Here is a 20,100-nt window from a genome sequence, read left to right as displayed (position 1 = left end):
AGGATTGCTATGAGCTATTGGAATATGCTCATAAAGTCCTTGGACAAATAAAAAAAAATATGAAGAAGACTGAGATACAGGGTGAAAATTAGTTTGGAAAGAATAGCCATGAGCCACTTAGAAAAGCAGGAGGAACGCTGAAGATATTCAGTATTGAAATTTTTACTGTGTGGGAATGTAGGTCCAGAAGGAAAAAAAAAAAAAAAGGCAAACTCACAGAGGGGAATTGGGGAATTAATTATTCCTTCAATTTAATGATTTTATGCTGTGATCAGCTCATGAAACTGTATTTCAGTATTTATATTCAATAATGCCCGATTTTTCTCTCAAACTTTCTCTTTGAGCTTCTGTAAGCTAATAGCTTTTTTTCAAAAATTTGTATTTAAAAAGAAAGCATTCTTATTACTATCATTAGAGGCTACTCATCACTGGATTAAGTCTTTCTGCAGTAAAGTTTATTCAGTAAAGTGCCACCTTCATGCTCTGTTTTCCTGGGTGACAGACCTAAAGGACTACACCTGCTTCTCTGTGGACTGGCATGTATGAAAACTCTGGAAAATGAAAGGTAGCCAGGATTACAGCTGTAAGTCTTCTGGGAATTAATAAAAGAGAAGTCTTAAAAAGAGAGAATCTAAGCCAGCACTGAGAGCGACTTACAGTATGCTAGGTCACACCTTGATATGTAATCCAATCAGAAAAGAATAGCTCCTGAGAAACTGAGAAGTAGGTACTCTTGGACATAAACCTAACAGGCTAACTTAAGAAAAGGATAGAAAAAAAAAGTCCCAGATAGACTTAACACACTATTTTATCTTTGTTGGTCTTAGCAAAGCTGAACGGAGGGAGGTAAAAATATTTTCTCTCAGGTTAAAGTTTCAGTTCTCACAGTCTCCACTCCCTACTCTGCAGTCAGAACTCAAGTGATTTTAAGTATGAGTAGTATTTTCACTAGTAAAAGTACTCTGATTGATAAGGTTTCAGAAATGGGGTCGGGTTGGAATGAGGTTGGATTTGAACCTAACTGAATCCAGTTTTGGTGGACAAATCCTTAGATGGATTCACCTGACACTGTAGATAGCTCTGTGAATCATAAACCTATCAATTGTTCTACATGTCACCTGAAGCTGATTAAGCCTAAAGTTGACTGTATCCACAATTTTTCACCCAGATGACTTCAGAAACAATATTGTACGCACAGAGTTACAGAACATTGAAAAGTTTGGTCCCTTAATGTCTCAAATATTTTTTTAAGATGCTGGGACCAAGTACACAGGATTATGGTTATATCGTTGTTGCTTGTGTTGCCTTGTGTGTTACAACCACAAACTCAGGAGAAGCAGCTAGTTTTTAAGTAACTCCACAGTGTAAGATGGCATTTGACAGAGGGACACAGGCAGTTTAAAAGTACATTTTAAATTAAATCACTATGTTGACTTGCTTAAAAGAAGCCAGTGTTCTGTGTTCGTGAACTATAATATACTTAGCACTTCTAAAATGTATTTTTTATTTTTCTTTTATTTCTAGGAAGCAATATGAACAGAGATTTAAAATGAAAATGTGAAGGTGATGTTGGTTGGTTTCACTGCATGACATTTTGGCATCAGCTTCTAACTTTAGGTAGATGGGTTTCCAACATCATTAAAACCATCATAATGACCAACATGAGGCTGATATTAGGAGGTGTTGAATGACACTGGCAAAGGCCCAACTACCTTTGATTCCCATGGGAGTCAATTTCTTCAACAGAAATGAAGGGTGCCTAGATCATCTTAAGAGAGAATCAGTGTTTGGAAGGCACAAATAGAACAGGTCTCCTGTCATCTGGGAATCACTGAAGAGCTGTCCAAGTCAGAGAGACTGAACCACCTTCATTTTGTCCCTAATGGTATTTTATCTAGGTTGATTTTGATACAACCTACAAAGGTAGCACGGAAAACTGTCATTGTTTATGAGCACACAGAACATCTCAGAATGTAAACCTGCAAACCAAATTACTCTACAGCATTAAAAAAAGTTATAGAAATGTTAAAATTAATCACTTTCTAGTTGAGGCTTCAAATGCCTCTAGTTCAAACTAGACAGTGCTTCATAAGGGAACTGGAAGCATTCCAAGATGTTTATAACAAATAGAGATCCAGACTGAATTATAATAGCATGGACATATACCACTGGTACCAGTACTTTTTGTAAGCCACATCTCTTTCTGAGTATTTCTGGTGGGTTTGAAAAAGCCATGCACAAATTAGGACGGTCATTCTTGTACCTTAATAATTTAAAGGCAGCATATAATTTACAAGGCTGCAAGGAAAGGAGAGATAATAAAAAAGATAGAACCATCTTTATACTTTTAAACTTCTCTATAGTTCTCAGATTTCAGCATGTTTATATTTTATTTTCTTATCTTGTTTGGCTGCCACAGTTACACAAGGACATTATGACAGGATTAAAAGAAAGGAATTAAAAATACTTGCTCACTAGTTTGATTGGCCCATAGGCACAGAGAAACCAGGGGAAAAGGGAAGGTATCTATCACTGCTTGCTTAAAATATTCTTTGAAAGAAATGCTGATGCACAGACTTTCACTTATATAAGGAAGGCGAATGATTTAATCAGGTAATGATGGATTCAGGTGACATTTAGTGTTAAGTTCACTGGAGGCCTGCCATCTTTGCACCAGTGCCAAGGTCCACAGACTATTGCACCGAGATGCAAGCCTCCACCCCATCCTTCTATAAAAAAACTACAGTCTTAGTTACTGGTAAAGATGCTGAAAAGCCATAAAATGTTACTTAATTTCCTTTCACTTCCTCAACAAAAATGATGTGCAGTATTACAGGAGTCAGCTTTGAGAGATGCAAATTAACCTTTGGAAGCCACTTCAGTGATGTGCAACACCAAATCAAACTTTGTTGCCCATTTTAAATATCACCTTATCTGAATTTACATAGCTAGTTCTAAGTTTCCTGATTAAAAATATATATATATATATTTTTACAGTAAAATGTTTGCACATTTACAGATCAAATTGGCTCACTAATGGGTAAACACTCTAAAGATGTATGAAAAAAACTCAACATTGAAGGGATTAAAACATTTTTGAGTAACCAAAAAGGTGAATAAATTACAAAGCATTTTAATCGAGCTCCTAGCTTGGGCAGGCTTTGAAGACCATAGGAATTACATCACTGCAGAACTGTAGAGCTGAAGCCTCTTAGGTGACCGGTGTAAAAGAAGATGGTAGGCTTAGTCTATTTCATGTAATAACCAAAAAGACCACAGTAGCTCCAGGATGCAGTATTTCCTGTTTGTGTTAGAAGACACAGACAGGCAAAACACTTTACTGCGTCCAGTTCTGGAGCCCCCAGCACAAGAAGGATGTAGACATATTGGAGGAGCAGCAAATGATCAGGGGAATGGAGCATCTCTTGTATGAAGACAGGTTGAGGGAGTTTGGGCTGTTAGCCTGGAGAAGAGAAGGCTCTGGCAGGACCTTATAGTGACCTTCCAGTACCTGAAGGGGGTCTACATGACGGCAGGGGAAGGTCTATTCAAAAGGGTTTGTAATTATAGGACAAGGAGAAAGGGTTTTAAACAAGAAAAGGATAAATTTAGACTGGATATTAGAAAAAAGGTCTTTAATATAAGGGTGTTAGATCACTGGAAAGGGCTGCCCACAGGGGTATTGTAGGCCCCATCCCTGGAATCATTCAAGGTCAGGCTTGACAGGGCTCTGAGCAACCTGACCTAGGTAGAGATGCCCCTGCTTGTGCAGGGAGGTTGGACTGGATGACCTCTAGAGGTCCCTTCCAGCCTAAAACATCCTATGATTCTAAAAGCACTCAGGGATAAAGCTCTTAAATGAGACAATGAGGGTATGACTGCAGGGCTTCTTACTACCTACTGCTTTACTCACCCTGTGTATAAACAGAAGATTGCTGTGCTGTCTCAATACTGTTAATCCAACAGCTTTTCCTTAAAAAACAAACGTATAAAAAAAAAAAAACAAACACCAAAGCCCAAGACCTACCAGGACTATTGAATGCAAAATATTTTCACTTTTGTGGTGAAAATGCAAACACTGTCCAAAGAAATAATAAGTAAGCTCTGACACTTTTGCAACAAGCTTCTACCAGGAAGGCAACATATCCATACCCAAGCTTTTCACACCACCTTTCCATACGAGTTTGAAGAGTCCAAACACGACAGTCCTGAAGATTTTGGAAGGAGGCAGGAAGAAAACTGCCTAGATGCAGACCGTTATTTTAGAGAAATAAAGGCTAAAATAAAACAAAATAGCAAACTGTCTTTGACTCTGTAAGGACTATCATCCTTCAGCTGAAACCAAGAGTACCATTTCAATCCATTTGCAGAAATATTTAAGCTACAGGCATTCAGTAATTACATATTATTAATGCAAAATGTGTACTTACTAGTCTTTATGATAACTGAGCAAATAAAAATGATGAGAAATGTATTTACACTAAATGTTCACTACAAAATATCTAATAAGTACAAGACTTCTGTGCCGAACACAAGACTTTGCATCCAGCTGACAACCAAAAATTATCTTTTTCTCCTCTTTTTAATGAAAGCTTGGAGTTTTCAAGATAATACAGTGCACAGCAAAAACTGTGGAGAAATCCTAAAAATCAATGGATCTGCAACTATTTTTAGACATTGCTATTTTCTGCTACCCCTGACGTTAAGCCAATTTTGGGGAGATTTGGCTGCGTGTGTGTTTCTGTGAGACGGCTGCAATCAGCCACCATGTAAATTATCCCAGAAGCAAACTGAGAGCTATGGTTGAGTGAATACTAGGCTGAGCACAGAGAATATCCAGTTCCCCCATCCCTTCTATGTCACAAAAGTGGGAAGAACGTCATTAGATTGTACTATGACCTAAGTAGTCATCATTTTTACATATTGAGTTGGAGGTTTGGTGAGGTTTGGTTTGGGTTTAGCGAGGTAATTTCTTGTTTCTAATATTACTGATTTTTATTATAATGTATGCATTCTCTTCCACAGAACCAAATGTAGTTCTACGCTATCTTAAAAATGCATATTCAAAAAAAAGACAAAATTATGCATTCTTATAACTCGAGACAGAGTTCATTTAAATAGATTTACTTTTAAGAAAATTAGCAGGGATTGCAAGAAGCAGGAAGAAGAAGAGAAGAAATCCATCAGCCTGGAACGGATGTTTTTTAGATTAAACTGCTGTCATCTGAAAGGGAATGATAATCTCCATTACCCTTAAAACCACGTGTATCCTCTACATTAGAGTGAAATTCACCTCATGTAAGGGGCTACTAGGTATCCTGTGATGCACTTCACTTCTGTCTTATGTAAGATGCTGATGGTGTATGGATACTGTGCTTGGCTCTCTGAACAGCTGCCTGTGGCTTTCACCCGCTGAGATTTCAAAAGGCCTCTTTGGAATGGAAAGAATGGAAAGACTCCCATTGACTTAGTGGAAAAGACATCAGGCCTGACGTGCACAAGATGTGCTTCATAACCTAACTTTATCAGCTCAGCCTTGCTTTCCACGTCAGGGCTCTTTTACCCATGACTTCAAAATCAGTAGTGCTCAGTTTCTACAAGTCTGAACTAATTTAGTAACTGATGAATGTTAAAGTTTTGGGAAGTCAAATGTTCTATTTCACTAAATATGTCATTAAGTACCTGTCAATTAAATTATGAAGATTTAAAATAAGCAATTTTTTGAGCCAAGTTATGTTATCTTTACATATGCACAATTACAATATTTGACTCTTCAGGTAGTGTGGTTTACTATTCTGCATTTATAAATTTCTTGGGTTTTTATTTTCTTTCTTTCTTCTTTTCTTATTTATAGCTGTGCAGTAAACAACTTATTTTAAAAACAAGTAGAGAAAGAATGATATGAACCAGGAAGTGAAATTGTACGAGGAAGACCAATGTCTAGGAACACTGGCACTAAATTCTATCACATTTAGAATTAAAAAAAAAAAAACAACTCGGGGGAATTATTCTTCATGTAGGCTTAAAAGTAAAATTTGCCCATGCAAAACACAAAAAGTACCTGTTTTTTATATAATTCTTGCCACCTACCACAACTCATGGATTGATTCATCAAAATGCGCAGCTTCTATTATTTTGGATGGTATCTGAAAACTTTTAGTAATTGTGCCAGTTTAGTCAGCACCACTACTGAAGATGCTGCCATGACATTATGATAGTAACACACTTCCTATTCTTAGTTTCTTCATTATTGCTTTTCCCTTTGATGCTTGCTTTTGCCTTACTACATATTTTTTTTTTGTCTTCACAGCACTGTCACCTGCTGATGCAGCTAGTGCTCTAACCACACTGAGATTTTTTGCACAGCTGCCTGTTCTAACTTGAGCTGCATGGCCAAGTCCAGGTTGCTAATCTGGAGCATGACGTCCCTGTCTTGTGCTTCCATGCCCAGAAACTTGCTGCCTGTGGTGTGGTGTAAAATTGCAACCTACCCATTGCTGCCAGAAGTCAACACTTTAATCAGTTAATGCTTCTGTGGCATTTTTTCATGCTCAAAATACAACTAAATTAATCACCAATTCAGTTCTGTACAACAGCTATTACCTAGCAATTAAATATAATTTATAAAAACAGATTTGCTAGTTGAAGTTCATGCTTGAAGTTTAGCAACAACAAAATTCAAATTGCTTCAAGTGGAGCTTCTGAGGTTAGGTGAAATCAACTACCTCTTTTTTTACTTTTTCCAAAACAAAGATTTGAAACGAGCATACTGTTTCTGCATATGCACTCATTTTATATATGAACCCATGCCACTAAGAATCTTCACAGGTATGTTTGTTTACTCGTTGCAAATATTTTAACACTCAGCTCCACTAGAATAGTCCAAGACTAATGTTTCTTTTTAGTGGCTACATGGTCACCATAAAATGGATACTTCATAATGGCAGACGACGCAAATCCCCCAGCAGTAAAACATGAGAGGAGATAAAATGGCCAATGGCTCAGCAATGGATAAATTAAAATAACATTCTTTATTTTTCCTTATTAATTTTACATTAAATATGGAAGCACTTTATTTAAGAAATTCTGGCCAAGTATTTTAAATGTTGGGCTATGAAATTACAAACTGAAACTAACTTTATGTTCCTTACCATAACTCATTTTTGAAAAGTGTAACACCAGATTGCATTGTCTTTCCTGAGTATTCCAGGTGCTCAATATCTATGAAAATCAAGCAGGTTTTATTGAGGAGCTTAAATTTGGACTTAGCAACCTAATTTTAGCCTCTGAAGTTTGAATTTAATTTAATGTGACACTATATTCCTGTACAGGCCAAGCTTGGCCTCATGTTCTTTAAATAAAGCACCTTCAATTTTACTTGAAAGGATGATATCTAAATGGAAGCAGAAGGTTATTTTGTCTCCATTGGTTCTGATGCTAGAACAAGCGGTCATGCAAATTGCTCTTTTCATACTAATTTGTGCCAAAATATGTGGCATATTTGTAATAGGTATCAAGAGCAGATTAGTATAAAGTATTGGGCAGAGACTAAACGCTGCCAACTCACTCTCCTTATAATGTGATCTTACAGATATTTGTTGAACATGTTTAAGGCCACTGTGTATCATCTGGGTGAAAGACCAGTTATTAATACACTGATATGCACAATGCACTACACTGTTGCATTTTGTTCCAATTTTAAATGCACTGGTTCTTTAACAAAAACGATCTGGATTTCTGTAACAATCCAAGTGTGGTAGTGGTATAACTAGGAGCAAAACTCAAACACAATCCCTGTGTGGCAGCCACAAGGTGTGTTCAAGAGGCATCCATGACAACCTTCAAAAAACAAATCAGGGGTTTTTGCAACAATCATTTATGGGAATCCATGAGAAATTCATTCATAAAAGAAATCTGAAGGTTCACTGGATGGCTCCAATGTTTTTCTGTTTTTCATAACCAAAATAAACATGGCAGTGGAATAATACGACAGGCAGAACTCTCAAAGAAGCCCAAAGGGGCTTTTTCCTAGAGTAACATCTGTAGGACCAAACACTATGAAGAACAAAAAGCCCAAAGTCCTAGCAGGATTTAGTCAAGGGTTGTATGACTTTACACTGAGCAAAAGAAAGAAAAGAACTTTAAAGAATAACCCACCTTGAATTGTCCTCTTGAAGAAAGCCTTGCAGGCCTCACAGGAAGCCACTCCATAGTGGTACCCTGATGCAATGTCACCACACACCAAACACAGTCTTTTGGGCATCGAGTTCAGCATATATTCACACTTGGTCTGTGAATCTTCAGCAATGGTACTGGAGCAGTCGTCATACCGTTTCCTGACCGGCCCGTTGCCCCCAAGGCCTGTGGCCGAAGGGTAGAGGGGAGGTGAGTCCAGCCCGTTCTGATGTCCATTCATGGTGGAACTGTAGCTCCCGCTGGCGTCTGAGGAGCCACCGGGGCTGTGGTGGTTGATGCTGTCCGTCAGAGAGGCAGGACTCGACGGTTCCGTCTTGATGTACGACGAACAGCTAGAATCAATGTGTCGATCTTTGCTTGACATTCTGCAGAGAAGCCTGGAGTGGGGAGAGAGAGAAAGAAGAATCTGTGTATTAAAGACGATGCTCTTTAAGGCTGCTCTGGAAGGGTTAGGGACTGCACATCATTCATTCATTAGTCAATACCTCTTGTTCTACATGAAGGTAATCAGCATGAGGGCATGACAGAGCTTTGTCAAAGCTCCAGACAGGCAGTAAACAAAAAATTTAAAGAGACCAAATCAGGCTGTTGTCCCTTCCACCTGCCCTCTAGGCTACGTGTCAACTTCACATCAATTCTGAACTTGTCATCTTGTGAGTCAAAAAATTTTAAAAACCCTACTGGATAACTTGGCTGCTAAATATCTACGTTTTTCTATAGATATTTTATTTCCGTAAATCCTGTCATTATCAGGAACAAATATTTCCAAGTTTGATCACATAAATGTTCTTCTCTGTAATTAATATTTGTCAAGACACTTGACTAAAACACATATCCATCATCTATTGATCTGATCCCAGAATCGAAGAAAAAGTCTCCCACTGGCTTTTTTTTTTTTTCTTTATTACTATTGCTTTATTACACATACAGCTATTTAGTAACGGAGCAGTGCATCAACTGGGAACTCTAACAAATAATTAAGGCTGGACTCCATTTTCACAAAATCTAAGTGAAATGATTCATCAGCTCTGGCTGCAATTACTTTCTAGCCATTATCCTCAGACTAACCAGTAATAACTATGCCACTATCCCATATATCTGCAGCTCTATAGGATCTGACATTTTACGTGTTCCATTCTTGGATTAAAAAAAAAATAATATATATTAGAAGAAATTTTAGATAGAAGGTTTGTCTTTCAGAATGTGAGAATCTCTTATTTCTCAGTTCTCACATCCTCAGAATTAAGCATCTGAAATAAACCTGTATAACATCTGATTTGACAAATCAGTGCTTTCCAAGGGCAGTGGAATCTCCCTTGTCTTTTGTTTTATATTTTTTTTAAACACATTTTAGGGAGAAGGAGAGACAAAAATAATAATTAGGAAGCTCCAAATCAGATACTATCTCCATTTTCTACAGCTGCGATTAGGATACCACAGTAGCAAATGGTCTACCCAGCATTTTTCTGACAGTACTCTCAGAAGCTGCCAAAGTACAGATGACAGTTTTGAGCATTTCTATAGAAACATTTTCAGCAGAAAAGCAAGTACCCCATAGGGCCACCCACCTGGAGCTATAGATTCATGTTTTCAAAGCAAACACATGATTTTAGACAATTTTGACTGGCTTAACTTTCTAAAGTAATTTTTGAGATCTTGTCTTCACTTTTTCACCTTTTCATGTTTAAATAAATAAATAAATTAAATCAATTTCCACTTCAAGAGCTGTAATCACATTCACCAATGGAAAATAGACATAAATCCAGGGAGGTGGCTTCCTTTCCAGTGAAGGTAACTGAGATCAGAGCCTGACTTTCATTAAAGATATCTGCTTAGGATGAGGTTTACTCTAAAATCAGTACCCACAGATCTTATTTAGGACCACTCTATTGTTGTGATTTTTACTGTAAAATTCTACTGAAAACAAATGACATGTGAATTTGGACAAAAGCCAGATTAATGTGCAGGTATGTAACCTCAACTGAAAATCAGTACTTTTTTGGGGGAGGCAGGAGTAAGCTATCTGATGTCAGCAAACAAACCAAGGAAATGGGAAGGTTAAAGCCGTGAAAATATCTTATTACATTGGACCACCTGCTTGTGTTGTCCTTTCCTCAAGAACTGGAGGGGGGGAAATCCCCTTGCCAGCCTGCAGTAGCGTGTGCCTTCTCTTCTGCATCTGCTGCCTTGTAGCCGTCACTGCTAATGAGTGCTGTAATTAATAGATAGCTCTCTCTTGTCTCTCTACTTGCACTCTGGGCTAAGCACTTTTCTCAAGTCAACGTTTGAACGAAAGCAGGTCGGCACTGACTTACAGCAGCTCTGCGGATTCCTTTTAATTTAGAGCACTTACACCACCACTCCACTTATTACCTTATAATTACTGGACCGCTCTCACATACATTACAATCTTAGACTAGAGTTAGAAGTTATTAGGGTACTAAAACATGGTGTCTCTCCGTCTCTCCCTCCTCCTTTGACAATGAATTTTATACAGCTAGGATGAAAAATATCTATTAGCACTCTACCATTCATATTCTACCAACTGATTTTTTACATTATTTATCTATACACTAAGGTCCTTTTATTGACTGAGCACATACTTGGTCTTCTTTTCATCTCTCTTCTGCTGAGACTCCTCATATAAAGTCTCAAAATACAGCAACGGGAGTCACTGCCTACAGTCTGTCATAACCAGCTTCACAGCACATTCTTGTTTAAGGCTCTCACCACTGAGGCTTTTTTTCTAATCTGTGCAATAATGAGCTCAAATATCACGTTCCCTTCCCAGAAAAACCATTTGCAATTAGTTAGCTATCCAAATGCATGTTGTTTTAGCCAGTGCAAAAGTGGACCACTCCTGTTCAAAGTGGTCAGAACCAAAATAAAATCTTGGTTTACAACTATTAAAATCTGATTACCAGCACTACCTAGGCTAAAGCCAGTCTGCTGATGCTTCTGAAGTAGCAGTTTCTGGTACTAACCAAGACAGAGCTGCTTTTGGCTACAGATTCAGTGGGACATACTGGATCAGTGCGTGCCAGCAAAGCACAAATGTAGTTAAAAGATTAACCATTCCAAGGAAAAACAAAAACAACAGCACCTGACTGAGAACAAGAACTTCCTCAATCCCCCGAAGGTGAACTGGAGAGGAGGCTGGGTACTGGCCATAGTTGGGCAACAGGCACCTACCTCTTTCACTTGTACATTACAGTACCACATCTGAACAAAAGTAATTCACGAGCCATCTTTTATGGATGGCAGGTGGGACCACCATCAAATTATCATGCTGAACATTTGGAATAATGCCTAAGCTAGATTTGTGTAAAATCCCTCCCTCAGTTCCCTCCTAATTACTACTTAGCTCGTTACACTGAAGAATTCCTAGACACTATTGCATTATAGTTTAAAACTACGGTTGGAGCTTAATTCTCTCTTCCTCTCTGTGTCTGAAATTCTACAGCTCTATTATTCAAGCCTGAAATATTCACAACTATCTATAAATTCAATTGTCAGCCGGTGGGCTTTATTCTAGACCTCACTTCAATCTAAAATTAGAGGCACTAAAATTCACATTAACTCTAAGAGGAATGTAGTGAATAAGACTTTATTTCAAAAGAACACCTTTTTGTCAGAAAGAGCTATTTTCAAGATGATGGCTTTATCTGCATACAAAGAGAATAAGCCCAATTCCACATTGTGCTGTTAATGCAAAATTTTTAGGTCACATTGGATTAATAAAAATCTAAATTTAGTTAAGGTTTATGAATAGAAATAACATGTGTCATATAAAAATGTACTGTATTTATTTTAAAGCCTTGGTGGGGTTGTTTTTTTTCTTTACTAGATTTTAAGTCAAATAAATGGCAGCTCTATTTGTGGTGGGTTGTTCTCAGCAAGTCTTCTAACAACTGATAGCTCTCAGGTAAACTTTCCTTTCAGCAACTTTAGGGAAAGCAACTAATTGGCTCCAGAAGCATTTCCACGCCCATACACAAGAGAAACTAGATAGGGTGCTGCAAGCCTGAAGTACTCTGCAATATACAGCACGACTCTTCACATCTGTACTAAATTTACTTCACAACTCCCCCATGTATGTAAGACCCAAAGCCAGTCACTGCTGGCAGGAAGGTACAATGACATAGCATTTCAATATACAACTCCTGCTTTAAAATGGTCTTAAACAATAGAGAATAAATTGCAATGCTACGTGCTTACAAAAGGTTGAATATATTAAGAATTCATTTATGCAGTCACATTCATATTTCCATCTACCTGCCACATCACTAATGATATTGACAGTGCCGACACTGGCTAAATCAGTATCAATATACAAGTGGAGTACAAAAATTAACTGCATCTGATTACAGTATATAGCCTTAAACAAGAAAGTCTTCCCAATTGAGCCACTGGGAGCTCTTTATATTCCATCCACACATGAAACTGGTTCAGAAAGTTCCTTTTCCCTCATCTCCCTTATTCCCAATACCTAAGGAAGGTCAAAACAACATGCCAATACTTCATAATCCATAAACACGTTTCATGCTCACTTTTCAAGTGGGAAAAGCTCTGTCTACAGCATCATTCGCTACCTCAGAGCTGTGCTGGTGGTTTCAGTGACAGTAATCATTAGTCACAATAATTAGAGTGAGCACCTTTATTATAGACCAACACAAAAACCTAGTTTTACCTGCACATGAAGTTTTTCACTCCTGAAGAGAGAATTACCCTATTTCCATAAATGTCAGACTAGGCTGTTAGCAGTTGACATATTTAATGACAGCTACTACATGGGAGCATCATCAAGGCAGGTGTTATTATACACACCTAGGTACTTCTCACGCTAACACTGCCATCCATCTAATTTCCCCAATACCTTCCTCTAACTCACACGGATGCCAGCTAAAAAGGTCTTACTTGTTATCCTCATACTTAAACTACAAAATCAAATGCATGAAAGAATGTCTTGGTCTGCATGACCCAATAAGTCTCTAGTGGAGTCAGAAATGGAAGCCAGCTCTTTGCTTTCACCATAAAGACCACATTTCCTCTCAGATACTGTGCTTACCTTTCAGTATCATTTCACAGGTCTAGACTAAAACCAGTTAACAGAAAAGAGCGCAGCATGTTCCAGTGATTTCCCATAGTCTGCTTCTCTGAATGTAACAGGGAAAAAATGTTTGTGTGGAAAGAAATGAAAATGTTGCTCCTTGCACCGATGCCCATGACAACACCTCAAGACTTTCAACCGAGCCCTGAACTGAGCAGCAATTTCAATAGAGCTGCTTTACGTTGAACATTTTTTTCTGCTTCAGCTAATTGCACTCTAGCAAAGTGGCAAAATGTGAATCACTTAGTAGGAAAATGGGCACCAGCTGCTATTGTCTGAGAATGGAGATGCTGAAGAAAAGGAAAGTGACTGTATGAAGTGTCATGTCAGAAATCAACGGTGCAACGTGTGATTTGAGAAAACATGACTACTTTACAGAGACAGGGTGTCATTACGGCATCACAGTAATACGATGCTTTGACAACTGCTGGGTCTAACATATCATCATTGCATTAAGGTGCACTGGCTTAGTTGGGAGAAGGAAAAGAAAGGATTTCTTCTTTTAATAAGAAATATCCTAAGGCCCACTTGGTTAACCTAGTGGAGGAGATCATTAATTGTGAAGGACTGCGAATCTTGTCCCATGCACACACAAACAAAACTGTTATTATGCATTAGGTCTTTATTAATGAACACCCACGCGCAGCCACGTAGTAGAGAGTACTCTGTGCAAAACAGAACAGCTGCAGTGGGTTTTTTTGTTTGTTCGTTTGTTTGTTTTCTAAAACAAATGTTGACTGTTTCATTGGGTTTTGTAATTTCTCCCTTCTAACATGTTTTCTTGAAACCTTCACCATTTCACCTTGGTAAAGGAAAGCAAAGCAAGCCAACAGCTTCTTCCAGAGCAGCTGTCATAGCCACTAGCAGCCGGAACAGAAGAAGCAATGCTTGAAGCCATCATGTTGTTACCAGCAGTGGCCTGAATTAGCTGATGATTGCTGACAGAGGATCCAGCTTCCCAAACAGTTATTGCCCTGTATGCAATCTACCAAGCTCTGCTGAAGCACCTCCTACACACCAGGAAGTGGAAGTCTAAACTACTGCGTGGTCATTTTTAGTTTGACAAAATAAGCCATTATCTGAGGCCCTTCACATTTGCATCTCATCTGAGAGGCTGCAATAAGTTTGTTTTCCACGTTGCTTTTAAAAAAGCACCATTTTCAAGTGGCTGATTTGCAACTACTACAGAACCTCCCAAAATCAGAGGGAACTATATCAACCTCCCCCCACCCTGCCATGTATAAATATTCATTATTGTTTCCCTTTCCGTTTCAAATTGATTCCCCATGCTTCCTGGTTGATAAACTTTGTTAACAAGAAGGAAATGATCCTGAGATATGCCAACGTGTTGCAAATTATCACTGTTGACAGCCTCTACATTTAAGGATTACATCTGATGCAACAATGCATACTAGTGTCATTTATCTTTAGCTCATTTCCTTGGACTTATTTCAACTGAGGGTGAGTATCTCTTGTTTATAGCTCTAAATACTCTAAGTGAGCAACTGGCAAATCAATAAAACTGTTAAATGCATAATAATACTGTGTAATTACTTACATGATGTTTTGCATAATTAACTGTCTGAGGTGTTCCTTGATATAATGGCTACTCCGAGTATAGAATAACCTATAGCCTATAAAACACGCCTTGTTTATAGAAACAGAAATTATGTTTAAAACTCTCATTCCAATAATCCAAATCAGGCTTTGGCACTATATGACAGAAAGCCTTCCTTTCCTGCCAAGTCTAAATCAATTCTTATGGCATTACTTCATAACTAACGTGATATTTCACTGATGATGACTATTACCCTGATTACTTGGAAGTAATGTAGTAATAGCAAAAATACACTTAGATTAAACAAACTAGTGCTATTTAATCAATATTATTGAGACAAACTAAGTGTTTTAATAAGTCTGTATAGATACACTAATGCTGGTTTAATTAAATGCATCCTTAGACATGCACAAGCTCTGCAGCATACAGATCCTACGGTTCAACAGACTATAACATTACTCTTCTGAATTTAAAAGCTGGAAGCACTTACAGCCAACAGAATTCTTTACAGACTGAAAAATTATTATCCTTTACACCAGGTAGTCTTTTGGGAAAAAAAAGCAAACAGGTGAGAATACTCAAAGACCTTGTACCTTTGAGCCAAAACACCAGACACCTGAAGCAGTGTGCCAGCCCTAAGTGACAAAGTTGTCCAATGCATCCAAAATATATCACTGCAACACAGTTACAAAAACAAACAAATGAAACTTCCAGCTGAAAGGCAAAAAATAAATCTGATTAAAAATAAGTCCCCAAACTGACCTTTAATTTTACGTGTGTAGATACACCAAATATGCTTTTACCTCCTGTGTTATGCACTCCTACTAGCAGGCCATCACCACAAAAAGTTTTCCTGCAGACACTTGCCTGCTTCTACAAATTTCACATATTTCAAGTAGAAGCTACTTTTTTTGATATGCTCTGATGAATCAGTTTTCAAATACTAAAAAAAAAAACCAAAAAAACCCACAAATACTGAAGAGAAGGCAACACAAGAAATAGGTGGCATTTTAAATCAAAATCCTGAAAGGTATACATAAAAGAAATGTGTTTTGTGTATATATTATGGTTCTGATACAACTCAAAACTCAATAAAAATTTCAAATAGCTACTTATTTTTTAGGTTTCTCTTTTTCTCATGTGTTTCTAACATTTTTACACAGTTAGAACATGACTGTTGTTTGAAGTTACAACCTTATCATTAGAATACTTTAGACTTACCCTCTCTCGTTTACTGGCTTCTAGCCTAATATCATGTATTTTTTGTTGCTACAGTACTTAACAGGCCCCAAACAAGTCAGCTCTGCAGTGAGAGAGGAGAACTGCACAGACTCACACTTAAGAGACTTCCCATGCCCAAAAGGTTTCAACCAAAGGGCTGCAATGTGACTACCAGAATGATGGCCAAGCCTCATCATATGAAAATCAGTATATTGATCAGGAAAAGTAAGATTTTTATTACTCTATTTTCGAACTGCAGACTAACACTTTTAATTCATGTCACATGTTGGAAGACAGAAAAAACTCTGGTTAAGAAGTTAGGTCTTTTTCTGTGATGAAACATCATTTTACTTGCAGCTAGATTCTGGTGGTATCAGGTGGAGTACACCTGATGTCTGTAGACCCCGGAGGACATGGTAAAGTGTCAAGGAATCATCTAATTATTAATTGTGAGGATTCTTTTTTTATTAAGAGAAATCAACTGAAACAGCAAAAGAAAATAAAATGCTACATTCGGCTACTTCAAGGGAGAATACAAAACTACAAAAATAAATAAAGATTTATTGAAGAGCATAACAGGCTTTCTAAAGAGGGATTATTTTGAAATGATTACTGCTTCAAAAGCAGTTACTTGCACCAGTCAAAGCCAGTACTACTGATCTGAGAGACATAGCTGTCATTAATTGCTTTCCAAAAGGAAAGACAAAATGCCTTAAGTCTTGAGACAGAGTCAAAGTTTGCATCCTCAGGATTTTCACAATTTCTAGCAGCAATTTCTTTCCATTGATGAATGGCAGAGTGTAGGTGTGTGCACACCGTGTACCTGTCTCCCCACCCAGCTGCCTCAGTGATTTTCTGCAGATTTCTAACAGAAGAATTATAATTTGCCAGCCAAGCCCTGTTAAATTGGAGAAGCGATTAGAAAGAACATACCAGAAATAGTATCAGAGGGTGAGCGTCTTAAAGGACTCAAGACTAAAACTTATACAGCAAGTGATCCCACCGCCCCCCTCAGCTGGCTCCCCAGTGTGTCCAGTCCTCCCAGCCACACGCCACTGGTTCGAGATCTCCCCTACACACAGACGCACAAGCAACCAAAAAGCTACTGGGTGAGTTGGAAAATGACGTTTTCCTGCAATCAGTGTTTAAGTGAATGTTTGTCCCAGTGTGTTACACCATGCTGTCAGCTAGCAGCAGGGAGTCGTTGAGTTGTTACTACATTTGATTTGACTGCCAGTAGGAAGCTTTATTTCTACCAACTGTTAGTTGCCAGCTCTAAGGATCTTCTCTCACTTGGAGAGGGTTTTATTATTTTTTTTTTTTTAGATATAGTCCATTATTTTTCTCTTTCACTCTGAGGACTTTTAGTGTACTGCAGAAGCGTCACCACATCTCCACGCATCACAGCAGTCTCTTCACTTACACTTCCTGCCTTAAAAGCAAAAAAAGTAATTGTATTAAGGCAGCTCTAAGTCGATCCTGACACACATCAGAGAAGTGATTTTTATATCTGGATAGCTGAATGAGAGGTTTGAAGATGAGTATTTACATAAGCAAACTGAAGCAGGAGAATTTTATCCTGATCTTTTCCAGAAAATGTTGGATTAGAGACTGAAGGAAGAGGTATGGAGAGATAACCTGGGTGGGTTTTCCTTGCAAGGAGAGTATTTGCTATGCAGATCTTTACATGCTTCCCGGACAGTTTTTAGTAGGGCTTTTTGTTTACTTGTTTATTATTCATGTATATCCTGAAAGGTTTCTCCTCTGTCAAACAAGGTCCTATAACTTTAACAGTTGTTTACGATGCTTCCTCTTCCTACACAATAATGATGATTTTGATAATTAGGATCTAATTATAATGGATCTGACAACAACTTCCAACAACGAAAAGCATCTTTAGAAAAATGAAAGCATATGCGTGAATAGTGCAGGGAGGTGGGGTAGGGGAGAGAAATACATTCCTATGAGACAGCCTGAGAACTCAGGCTGAATGGAAAAGTAATTAACACTAAAGAGCTAAAACTGTAATTAAAGAAAATTTCATTAAAAGGAGGCAGGTGATTCCACTTTCCTAAATATGACAAGGTGCTGTATGAAAATAAAATAGCAGCCGGTTTCAGTGAGTGGAGCAGGAAAGCCATGTCTTTAACCAGATCAAATTCTTGAAATTGGCTGTCAAGACGGGATTGTTGTGATTTATACCCGTCTATCAAGCGCATGAAAGAGAGAGACAGGAGAGGAAAAGAGGCAAGCTGCTGTCGCTTCCATTCGCAAAGCACCTTTAATTTCCACGGCACCATCTGTTACCAAATCTAATTCACATTCCCTCCTAATCTGGTTTAGTTCTGTAATACTAATTCTTCCACTACTCTTATGAACATCGCTCTCAAGAAGAAGATTTGGTTCTGGGTTGGCAAAAAATTGAATATTATACAGTTAAGGTTCTGGTGACTTAAGTGAAGCATGCTGCCCATTAAAATGCACTCTTGGTAACAGGATTTGTCTCCAGTTAGTGCAGAGCTACACAACTGCTTGCATTTGAAAAAAGTCAGGAGAGGAGGAGGGAGAGGAAAAGAAAGAAAGAAGAAAAAAAAAAAAAAATCACAGCTGATGATAGGAAAGTAGGCTGTGGACATGAAAGCAGAGGTTGTCATAAAATACAATTGTTGTCAAGTTTAGTCACTTTCAGTACCAGCTATGAAATCACTTTGTCACGGTCTTATAGTGAAAGCTTGAAACTGTATTTTTGCTAAGGAAACTAAAAGGAGTGAAGCCTAAGATTCTACAAGGGAGAAAATACTTCTTTCAAATTATGAGATGCAAATGTCCATAAGAAACCAAAAAGGTAGGAACAAAAATTGACAGTGGTTCAAAACAGTCTCCTGAGTGCCACAGTCTTACTCTTAGCTGTGTGATGATGACAAATAACCCAATCACTTTAGTGGGACTTGGAAAGGAAGTAAAGGACAAGACCCTCCATGTGGCTAAGCATTCTCAGATAGGCAGTCCTTCTTCTACCAGGTGACTCAGCTTCCTTCTTGGCTCTCTCACAGAATCAAGATCCTAGGGAATCCAAATCCAGTATATTCTGCATTATTTCTTAAACATTCATTTGCCATGGCTTTGATGACAACATACCTCCGAAGTCTGAATATTTATTTCTAAGAGGGGAACTTGCCTTGAACTTCCTGATATATGACTTTTTTATTTTTAAATATATATTTTTTTTCTAAATAGTAAACTTACTTTAAGGCTAAATTAAATCTCTTGTTATTCCTACAGTAAGACATTTATTTTTCTGTTAAGGTAATCCTGATTTATTTGTGTGTAGCCTCCCCAAAAATAAAGCCTATGGCAAGAACAGCACACAGGGTAATGTGTGAGCAATGTGTGATGTGAATAGCACAAGGTTTTTATGCTATTTTTTTTTTTTTAAAACAGATTTCAGATGGAAGAGGCAGACAATACCAAGGGACAAAATACTTTGATAGAACAGTAATATTCTACAAAATGCAAAAAGGAATGCTAGTGTTCATTCTATGAAAAAGTAATACATAAACAAATTTCTGGCAAAAGAAGAGATTACAGTTTTGTAACTGCTGTGAAACATCCATGAACAGAGATATCCTTTTTAGAGATGAATATGAACGCTGAAGAAGTTTTCTCCTTCAGTATCACTGCTTGATTCACATATTGCTTAAATCACCTGGGTAATTTTATAAATGGTGTTTTAATGGGAAGAGTAAGTAAAAAAAAAAAAAAAAAAAAAAAAAAACAAACAAAATCAAATTTGTTCCAAATACAGCACATCTGCCATTCATTTTGGGTCAAAATCTTGGATACAGGGGAACAGATCCAGCAACTCTGAAGCTCTGCAAATTTATACAACCTAATGTGTGTTATTCCCCAACCCAGCCTGTGATTTCAGAAGGTCTAAGGTCCTGATATTCTGACATGCAAGATGCAAGTGGGTTACCACACTGACATCAAAGGACTCAGAAAGCACATCAGTCTA

The 20,100-nt window shown here is 37.8% G+C and overlaps 1 protein-coding gene across 4 annotated transcripts in view; it reads right to left on the bottom strand.

The window, feature by feature from the left end:
* The window catches only part of ESRRG (estrogen-related receptor gamma), a 130,717-nt gene extending 116,156 nt beyond the window's left edge, over nucleotides 1–14,561 (bottom strand). For 2 of the 4 annotated variants that reach the window (XM_008942401.1, XM_008942400.1), the window contains exon 1: nucleotides 8,158–8,579. In XM_008942401.1, the coding sequence (XP_008940649.1) occupies nucleotides 8,158–8,560 (403 nt within the window). In that variant the 5' untranslated portion in view covers nucleotides 8,561–8,579. Of the gene's footprint in view, nucleotides 1–8,157; nucleotides 8,580–14,541 lie in introns of those variants that run through there. The other 2 variants (XM_008942404.1, XM_008942402.1) reach the window with 2 other exon arrangements.
* Between the last annotated feature and the right edge of the window lie 5,539 nt (nucleotides 14,562–20,100).

Source organism: Merops nubicus, unplaced genomic scaffold (assembly GCF_000691845.1).
Source record: "Merops nubicus isolate BGI_N331 unplaced genomic scaffold, ASM69184v1 scaffold22966, whole genome shotgun sequence".
Taxonomy (NCBI): Eukaryota; Metazoa; Chordata; class Aves; order Coraciiformes; family Meropidae; genus Merops; species Merops nubicus.
The sequence above is the reverse complement of the archived record's forward strand: the minus strand, read 5'-3'. Positions and strand labels throughout refer to the sequence as shown.